Source organism: Podarcis liolepis (genome assembly GCF_965112155.1).
Source record: "Podarcis liolepis genome assembly, chromosome: 7".
NCBI classification, from domain to species: Eukaryota; Metazoa; Chordata; class Lepidosauria; order Squamata; family Lacertidae; genus Podarcis; species Podarcis liolepis.
In genome coordinates, this window is record NC_139561.1 from 43,562,389 (window position 1) to 43,572,582 (window position 10,194).

Below are 10,194 nucleotides of genomic sequence, written 5' to 3' on the forward strand. Positions count from 1 at the left end.
TGTATCGCTTGAAGCTGACCTTTCTTTTGCCTGCCCTGAATCTTCCAACCTTCAGCTTCGAGTGGAGCTTGCAGTTTCATAGGCAGTCTACCTTGTAGTGCCACAATCTGGTTGAGCAACAGTGGGCGAGGGATCTTGCCTTCAAGCTCTGCCTTGGGGCTGTGTGGAGACACCTGACTGACCACTGCTGGGTGGAGGAGGAGGAAGAACCTTTTGTTTTATTTCTGAACTTTCCTTATGTTTCTGATTCCCTATGACCCTATGAAAATTGTGCTTTTCACTACAGCAGGCCCCTTGGTTCACACATACATCCTGGTCATATGAAGCCATTTGCTCAGCATGGCTTGTGTTCTGGATTGTGTTGCTCAGGGGGCAGGGGACCTTTTTCACTCCAAGGTCCTTCTGGGTGACTTTCTGGGGGGGTCACACGCCAATGGCAAAAGTGGGCAGGACAACACATGCCAAGCAAGGCCAGTGACGGGTGTAGTGACCTGCAGATCTCTCAGGAGAGACCTGCACTGTAAACAAAACAGCCAAGAGTCCCAAATGCTTTCATAGAGAAATAACATTTTATTTTAATGCAATTTATTAAACAATTTCACACTGGAGGAAGCCTCTGCATCCCAGTCTGGGTGATGCCTCCTCCTATCAGGGGTTGTTTGTTTGTTTAGTGTCACAATAAATACATTTGCATAAATAACTTAATAATTTAGACATATAATTAGATATTTAGAGATAAAAACATATCAATTAAAAGCACCACAAGACATCAAATAAATAAGAGCACCTATCCATTAGATATTGAGTCCAAAAATAAATTAATTGATTGGAACTCCCTGAAGCAATTCAATAAATAAGAGTTCCAATCCATGGCTGGAAAAGCAAAAACGAATCAAAACCACACAGTATGCATCACTTGTTGTTCCACACACCCACAGCCAGACCGTGCAATGTTGAAACCTGGTGTGGGAGGTGACATCCAGCAATTGTCAGAGAGAAAAGTCACGGGCTGCTGGCACAAGGTTAGAAATGTATAGGCAGTGCCTCCCATCATCTCTGAGAGCAGCACTTTGGGGAAGGAAGTGCAGGGGTTCCTACCCCTGGGAGAGCAATGGTGAAATTTGTTGATTTTTAATATTTAAGCACACAGAGGTCTTACTGGAGAAGCCAAATAACTTTGGTAGCAACAGCTAAAGCATCTCACCCTGATGATCTGTTGCAGGTTTCCTGAACTAGTAAGGAATGCAGAGCTACTGAGAGTTTCCTCCCAAGCAAACTCCTCACCCAGCGCCTTCCAGCTAAGGAACGCAGCAAGGTTCCTCAAAGACTTGAGTCCTGGGCATGTCATACAGTTGCACTAAACCAGCCACTGCCTGGCGCAGCAATGCCAAGCACCACTTCCCTTTTTAGTATGATGCTCGGCACTCTGGAATTAGCTGTTAAGACAGGGTTGAGCTGGGTCTTCCACCTACAAGGCCCATTTCTGCCACAAGAAGACATTGCGACCATTTCTGTTATGATGAGATTGGCAGGTCAGCATGCTGCACACCAGCACCTAGCTGAAGCTGACAATCGCACCAGGCCACAGGGTTGGCTGTGCTGATCAGCTGCAACAGACAGCCAAGCCATGGGATCCCTGCTGCAGTTTGGCATATTTGGTCAGGCTGTTTGCTGGCACACTTTTGCCAAGATTGTCCCTGCTGTGCTGGGGGTTGGTGCTGTCCTGAAAAATGTCTCAACTAAGAAAAAAAAGATATCACAGTTGAGGTTTTATCAAGGAGGACAGAAAGGCTCAGTGAAATTCTGGCAGCCTGTGCTGGGTTTTTGAAGCATTTGCCTTAATCTTTGAGGTGGCTGAGGGGGAGTTTCCTTTCTTTCATTCCACAAATTACCTCAGGAATGGTCTGCACTCTGCAGCCACCCCAGCTGCCAACGTGTCAGTCAAAGCTCAGGAGAAGACCTCATGAGGTAGCTCCTCCCATGGGGCTTTCTCAGATCAGAAAGTGTGGGCAGCTGGTGGGTGCCGAGGAGCGCTGAGGAAACGTTTTACCAGTAAGTAAGAAAGTAAATATGTAGTGGCCTCAGCCACCTCAGATGGATAAGGTAAGCTCAAAGCCCCACACCCAGAAAAAGTTCTAAAATGCCCTGAGAACGAAGCAGGAAAATGTAAGCTTCTATTCAAAAGGGAAAAAAGATTTTCTAGGGAGTGGGGGACACATTTCAAGACAGCACCAGCAGCAAGAGATCACAGATATGGACTCAGTAAATTCTCGGCAAAGCCTTGGAGAGCTACTAGGGAACAAAATCAATAAATAACCAGAACAAGCACTTGATAACTTCAAACATAAATAATATAAATACAAATATGAATAAATAAATAGGTCAAAAACAATCATATGGGGAGGAGCTACCAGGATCAGTCCCTTCCATCAATGCACGTTTTGCTGGTCCATTTGGGTGAATAGGGCGCTGCCTGCCTACTTACTTGCAATCAATCAGAAAGTGGCTCTGCCTGTCATTGGCACCACCTTCTGTCGGTTTCCCTGCCTGCTGCCTCACCAGCCTCAACTGGCATCAGCCACCAGCGCATTCTGCCTGACAGGTAGAGAGTAAGGAGGACTTCAAAAGATACTGTTGCCTTAAGCACCTCTACCACTGAGCTACAGCCTTTCCCCTTATTCTTAGGATGCAAAAGGGTAGCCAATGTTAGTTTGCTACAGCAAAAGCAATGCAAGAGTCTTGTGGCATTAGAAGTGCGCTGTGGTCCATGGAAGCTACTGCCATTTTTAAAAGAAAAATCTTTAAGGTGCCAAAGGTTTTTTGTTTGTTTGTTTTTTGCTCTTAGGACTGCAGTTTCTCCATTGCTCCCTCCTGGTGAAAAAGTGCTGACATGTCCCAAGACTGTCATCTGATGGGTGGGACCAGGGGCTCTAGGCTATGAGGGGGAGTAGGGATAGGGAACCTGATTAAAATCCCTTCCTGACCTCCAGGGATGACTCAGAGCTGTTGGGCAGCAATTTTGTTATCATCATTACATTGATACCCCGCCCTTCCTCCCAAAGGGGCAGGACCACAATAATCCTTAGAGTTGAAATGAACAAGTGCTTTAAAACAAACACAATGACTGGGACATGTGATGCTGCTGCATTCAGAAAAACAGATTTAGATTTGGACCATGCTGCATATGAAACTGCTCCATAGGAGCATTGGTTGCGCAGACTGTCACCCGCTCAGCTGCTGTATCGGGGGAGGACGCAGGCACAGGCCACGGGCACATCGATGTACTTCACCTCAAAGGTAAAGCCAGCGGCCTCGTCGTTGTGTTGGCACGGCTTGCGTCGCAGCACCATCATGTTCTGGAACACCGGCACAGAGTTGAGCGAGGTCACCTCTTGTCCTGTCTTGACATCAATGCATCCTTTGCAGAGACACTCTGCAATGGACAGTTTGCGTGGATAGCGGTCCTCATCTTCATCAATACTAGTTTAAAAAGAATGGAGAAAGAAGAGTGAGCTAGGCGAACTCAAAACCACAACAATAGCCTTAATAGCTGTCTAACTGTCATGACTTCTATCTTCCCACCCTCAAGGAATTATGGAAATTATAGTTTGTTGCAAATTCTTTTCCTTGCACGACAAGCCGCTTTTGCTAAGACTTCTCCTTCCTCTAAGACTTCTCCTACAGCTCTCGCTCGCTTGTATAAACTTGATGCACCTTCTGTTTCAACTTTTAAACACCTGCTGAATATATTTCTATTCTGTCAGGCTTATTCTGGCAATCAGAATATATATCTCCCTAACAGTTGGCTGATTTCAGATTTTATCATTATAACATTTCATATTTTTATTGTAAAATCTTACATATAATTGTTGTAAACTGCTCTGATTTTTTTAAAAAAACACACAAATAGGGGTATATAAAGATCTTTATAAAATTAAAATGATAGGATGCACCTTATTAGGGGTGTTTGGGAACAGACCCTAGCAAGAGTCGAAGAGTTGCCATGTAGGCTGGGGGACTACCGTTTGGTTGTGGTGTTTAGTACACTCACATCTGTCAGTGGCAGACTTTGGGCTCTCAAATTTCAGCAGCGCCCTGTGTGACACTAAAATCTGGCACCCCTGCCCTGCACCTTGCACTCCTTTCTACAGCAGTGCGGTGCCCAGTGCAGCCGCACTGGTCATGCTACCCTAAAACTGCCTCTGCACCTGTCCACTTGAGATGCTCACCCTTGCTTTTTATGTCTTGTGCCCTTACCGGTATGTCCATGGTGAGATGGAGCGCTCGTGGATTTCTCTGTTCAGAGTGCCCTGGACCTTCAGATCGGGGCAGGTGGTCTCGTGGTGCCTCCGCTGCCTCCGTGGACTGGCCTCTTCACCCTCCACGTAGGGCACCAGCTGAACGGGAGCTTGGCGTTCCCACCGTGTGGCCCTGCTCCGGAACAGCGTGGGCACGTACCCTTCCTGCACATCCTCTGCGGCAAAGCAGTTCTGGTGGTGTCGGTGGTGGCCACCCGGTCGCTTGGCCTCTGCCCAGGCAAGGAGAATCAGTGCAAGCAAAAGGGACCGCTGGAAGGGGAAGAAAGAGATGCATATAACTATACTAGAGGGATTGAAGATGGTGGTTGGAGAGAAAACATTGTTCATCCATGCTAGGATTAATTAGGAGACATCCTTAGTTCAACTAGTTTTGAACTTCTTTCTTACAGTACACTTAAAATAGAAGGGAGAGAGCTGTAGCTCCATGGTAGGGCATCTGCCTTGTACACAGAAAGCATCAATCCCCAGCATCCCAGGTAGGGCTGGGAGAGACTCCCTGTCTGAAGCCCTGGGGAGCTGCTGCCAGTCAGTGTAGACAATACCAAGCTAGATGAGCAAGGGTCTCACTCGGTACAAGGCTACTCCCTATATTCCTATGTCCCAGCCCAGAGAGAGAACTGAAGTTTTCAGATATTCTTCCTCTTGAGTATTTTTCTGTTTCCCCCCCTTGTGTAGAATTTTTAGATTGTAAGCTAGTTGGGGCAAGGACCCATTTCTTTATATTTCGCAGAGCACCATGGGCACAGGTTATGCTATATGTATGTATATATTTAAAATTGTGTCTTTAGCCTTTCTTGTCACTTGAATCTATTTGTTTGGGTCCTAGCCTTCGGAGCAGGAGAAAGCAAGCTTGCTCCCTCCTCTGTGTGACAGCCCTTTATTTGAAGATGGCTATCTCCTCTCAGTCTCCTCCTTAGCTGGCTAAACATACCCAATTTCCTCAACCATTCCTCATAATGTTTGGTTTCTTTATCATCTTGGTCACCCTCCTGGGCACGCATTCCAGCTTGTCAATATTTTTCTTAAACTGGAAGTAGTCCTCCAGGTCTGAATAAGGCAGAATAGAGCAGGACTATTATTTCCCTTGATCGGGACACTATACTTTTGCTAATGCAGCTTACAATAGCATTAGCTCTTTCTTTTTGCTGCTGCATCACACTGTTGACTCATGTTAAGCCTGTGGTCTACTAAGACCCCTAGATCCTTTTCGTCCAGGTGTCCCCCATTTTATATTTGTGCAGCTGGTTCTTCCTACATTTGTCCCTACTGAAATTCATTTTGTTTGTTTTGGCCCAGTTCTCCAATCTGTTAAGGTTATCTTGACTCCTGATTCTGTCTTCTGCGGTATTGGCTACCACACATAGAATTCACTGCACTTCATTTTATCATCCTACAACCCCATACACACTTCACTGGGAGTAAGTCCCATTGAACTCAGCAGGTCTTACTTCAGAATAGACATGTACAGGATTTCCCCCTTCAGTCTCTCCTCAAGACCTTCCACCCGTCTTTCTCTTTCTCTCCCCCCTTCCTATTTTTTCAGATGTCTCTTCCACTGTCCCACGCTAAGGGAGAATGAGTATGTTCTATTATAACCTTACTTATCCACATTTTTAGGTCCAAGGTTATTTACTTTGTGACCATTTACCAACACACTAGACTTTGTCATATTGAAATAAGCCACAAATGAATCAATGCAGCATATACTTAAATGTTACAGTCCTTTGATTTTAAGACAACACTTTCTTGTGAGTAAATCTCAGTTTGAACGGAACATACACATTCTATCGAGATACAGGAACATGCCGCGAGGGTGCTTAGAATTACAGCTTTAAAACAGATATCGTTCATGTACTTGATTGAGTACAAAAGAATAATGTTCTTCAGATAGCAGTTTGACCGCCAGCCCTGTCCACACACAAGTCATAAAAGCACTTTAGCAAATCACAACAGATAAGAAAGAAAAATAGGTCCAGACTAACGCTGAATCCAACCCATCCCATTTCCTTTCTGAAAGGCTGCTTCTTCTCCCTTGCCCTCCTCCAGCAGAGTGGGAACTGTAAGAGAGTCCCTGAGCATTTCCCTCGGGCACCTGGAGGTGGCAGAGGTGGCATCCTTACCATCTCGGCTGATTCGAAAGAGTCAGTGAGCAGGTGCTGATGATGCTTAAGGTGGATTGTCCACGAGCTCCTCTTTCTCTGCCTCTTGGGCTTAGCTTCCCTTGGAGGGTGATTGTCAGTTGCAAGGGACAGGTAAACTGACTCCAGCTTGACACCTGTCTCCCATTTATATGCTGGGGAACAGGGATGTTACTTACACACCTGGAAACTCCAAGGCTCTCCCTCCTCCCTCCTCCCTTTAGGGAAATAGTTGAGTCTACTCACTTCCTCCTCCCTTACCTAGCAGGGTTTCTTTATTCTGCAATCCTCTGGCATTCGTGAAATAGTTCTGTTATACTATGATTACTTATTTAACGACAGTGGGCGGGGAGCTGAGTAGTCAGGCTAACCTAGTCTTTTTTTCTTCTTCTAGCCCCTGCTAATGGTCTATTACTAATAATAGATTTTACTGTAAATATCTAAACAGTTGTTTGATAGGATTTGTAAGGAGGGGGGCATCCTTGGATGACGTGGGACAGGGAAAGGGCATGTACGCAATCAGTGATCTTCTGTACACAACAAACATTGTTGACTGATCTTTCTAGTCTTCATCCTTTGTAGATGGGGAAGCGCATGCTCCATTAATTGAGAAGGCATCCTGTATCAAAAATATGAAATTTGATACTCTGTTTGTTCCATTCTTTAATGAAATAGAAATGCAGGCACCCAAGTGCTACATTTTATTTTGAATTATGCAGCAGGTATAATATTCTCTCTTTGCTGGGTGGGGGGGAGCACCTCAGCATATTTTGGGGAATGCACCAGCTGGTGGGCTCCACAGAACTCTCTGTCATATGGAACGGAAACACAGAAGATTGTACAGAGACTGAGAGCAGGAGGGGGCCATACAGATCAGTGGAGGAGAGAGGTCAGTGGAAGTTTGGCTGCTTTTTTATTCCATTCATTGAAGGGTTCTGTGAAACTCTAAAGCTGGCATACTCTGCAGCCAGCATAACTTGGCCCAATAAAGAAATATATACCTGACTGGGAGAGGGGGTGACTTTGTACACACCATACACTTAAAGCACATCACCTCACTGCCCAAAGTATCATGGGAACTGTAGGTTATGAAGGGTGCTGGGAATTGTAGCTTTGCGAGGGGTAGATATTTTTCAGTTCTTTGCTTGAATCCTTCCCGGAAAATGGTGACAGCTATGAGGCATCCTACCGTTGTCCAAATCCCATAACATCCTGTAGTGATATTGGGAAATCTTAGCAGGTTAGAACTTTGGCTCATGCAGAAGAGCATTATGGGAGAGCCAAGCTCTATAGAATCCTGGGAATGTGCATCTAGTTCTTTAATTTCAGACTTTCTGTCTTTAAGAGTGTGAACTGGTCATCTTCCTCCTACAGGAAAAAGAGTTTCTAGCTGATTTGTGGTTCTTGACACCTGCCTGTTTGGGACTCAGATTCAGAGTGAGAGGGCTTTCTGGCTAATTTGCAACTCAAAGAATCTGGTTTGTTCTGGGGATGCTTTAATCTTCAAGGCCTTTTGATAAACAGGATTCAGCTGTTGAGTCTCCTAACAAGCCTGAGTTATTGTCCCTCTCTGTAACCATTGGCAAATTGCTAATTAATCTAAGGAACTGATTGGCTTTTAAGTTTTGAATCCACCTGGTTCAAAGGGGGAAAAACCTTAGGAAACTAACTTGCAATTCGCAGCCCACCTGGCCTGGCACACCACCCCAGCCGAGAACTTCTTTGAAACTATTATGCTTGTGCTTCTGTTCTTGTTGAGAGTATAGTTAGCGATATTAAATCATGTTTTTATTTTCTGTTTGGGATCTGTAAGAGATGTGCCAACTTTTATTGTTTTGAATACCCTTTCTTTTTAATAAATTTGGAAAAAGGATTTTTTTCCTGCCTTTGTCTTTTGTGCCTTTCTGCCGGGGAAGCTGAACCAGTGCCTAATCTACTTAGTCACCTACCAGAGCCTGTTGGATTTCTGTCTGTGTCACGGAAAAGTGACATAGAGTGGGGTTGTCTGGTAAAGACTGAAGAGTAATCTCCCTCCTTGGGTTACTCTTCGGGGACTGTTCTGGAAATAAGGGGGTGGTGGCAGCAAACTACTGTTTGGTTTGGTTTTTTTGAAAAAAGCTTTTGCGTGCTTTTCTCTCTTCCTGCCGGATTTGGAGGACGGGTTGGAGAGGTGGAGAGCGCGTGTGAATTCTACACATCCTCTTGCTTTAACGCTTTAACACTAATCACTGTTCTGTTAGTCACTGTTATGCTTAGTTCTTTAATATCACTGTTATGATAGTCACTGAAATATTTACCCTACTTTGTGGGCCCTTTCGGACTGGTGTTTTATTACGTGTGTATTCTGCAAAATATTCTTGACACAAACAATAATTGATGTCCGGAGAGGCTCTAGAACAGCAAAAGTGGGACAAAAAATAAACCAGAACATTTGCGGTATTAAAGTTGTAGGAATTCAGCAGGAAGTTATGGGACATGCACTGATTGGAAGCAAAGCAGTATATCTGACCCCAACTCCTGAAGGCAAAGACAGTATTGAAAGAGGGATTGCATATAACCACCCTGATCCCAACACGAGCACAATCATGACTGCACAATATTTATCCCTGCAGAAGGAAAGGCAACACATCACTTTTCCTTTTAAAAAACCAGGTGGAATATTCTAAGGGGGAATATAGGAGGATTGAAATAATGTCTCTGCCTTCATCACACATTTACTCCTTCTTTCATATTTTTTTTAAAAAATATTTATTTATTGCCCACCTTTTTTCTCAAAGGACGTCAAGGTGGCGTTCAGTTTTCCTCCTCCCTTTTTATACCTACAACAACCCTGTGAGGTAGGCTAAGCTGAGAGACAGTGACTGATTGAGTAGGGATTTGACCAGTGTTAGAAAATGAGATATGAAAGCTAGCAGCTAAATGGCACCTTGAACCTAGGCTATGGGCGCAACAATAGAATGTCTAAGCATGCTTTTTTATAACGAGAATACAAAGCTGAAAAAGAATGAACTGCAGCTAAATTATTACGTTCATTTTTCACAGAATCTAGCCCACCCCCCTAATATTCTTAAGAGGGTCTCTTCTCCAGTCTTCAGATTAGCTGGAAATGGGGAGGCAGAAAAAGGTCCTCTTTTCCTTCAACTCTGCAGTTTTAATCTGAAATCTTAGGCACAGTACTGCGCTCAGAGCTCAGAAACTGCTCGCGCTAATGAAATTCCCTGTCACAAAATGCGCCTGGAACAATGGGAGTTTTGAACACTGGATTTGAACCCTAGCCTCCCAAGTTCTCATCCGACACTCTTACCACTACATCACACTTGTGATAAAAATGCAAAGAATTAATAAATACATTGATCACCCATGGAAAATATTTTCTTCCACTTTCTCATAGATTTTATCCTGATGGTCAGTTCTTTATGCTTCTTTGTAACTCTGAAATGCAAATATGAAAGGGAAAAAAGTTGGATTCGCAAACCAGGGAATTGTGTGAGACTTTCCATTCTCTGGGTAAAAAGGGTTTGTTGGTTTTTTTGTTACAGTTTGTATTTTTCCAACAAACCCATTTTCACTTTCTATATGAGTGTCTTTTTTTTTTTTTTGCAAAACAGGTTTGTTCATTCATTGATGTTTGATAGGTCCATATTTGCTCAGTTAGCTCATTCATTTATTCACATTTTATTCCATTGTTGGCTTGTGTTGTGGGAAAACAAACACATCCGCAAGGACACATGAAAGCC

At 44.1% G+C, this 10,194-nt stretch overlaps 1 protein-coding gene across 1 annotated transcript; it reads right to left on the bottom strand.

Moving 5' to 3' along the window:
• Nucleotides 1–547: 547 nt before the first annotated feature.
• On the bottom strand, nucleotides 548–6,646 carry IL17C (interleukin 17C). Its single transcript, XM_083513854.1, has 3 exons — nucleotides 6,440–6,646; nucleotides 4,258–4,568; nucleotides 548–3,480 (listed from the first exon to the last, which is right to left on the bottom strand). The coding sequence occupies exons 1-3, from the start codon at nucleotides 6,440–6,442 to the stop codon at nucleotides 3,231–3,233; spliced, it is 564 nt and encodes a 187-aa protein (XP_083369980.1). The 5' UTR covers nucleotides 6,443–6,646; the 3' UTR covers nucleotides 548–3,230.
• Between the last annotated feature and the right edge of the window lie 3,548 nt (nucleotides 6,647–10,194).

Bases quoted from the DNA above. Each gene is read 5' to 3' on its own strand.
- IL17C (XM_083513854.1), bottom strand. The intron at 3,481-4,257 runs GTAAGGGCACAA...TTTTTAAACTAG, and splicing joins ATCTCACCATGGACATACCG to TATTGATGAAGATGAGGACC.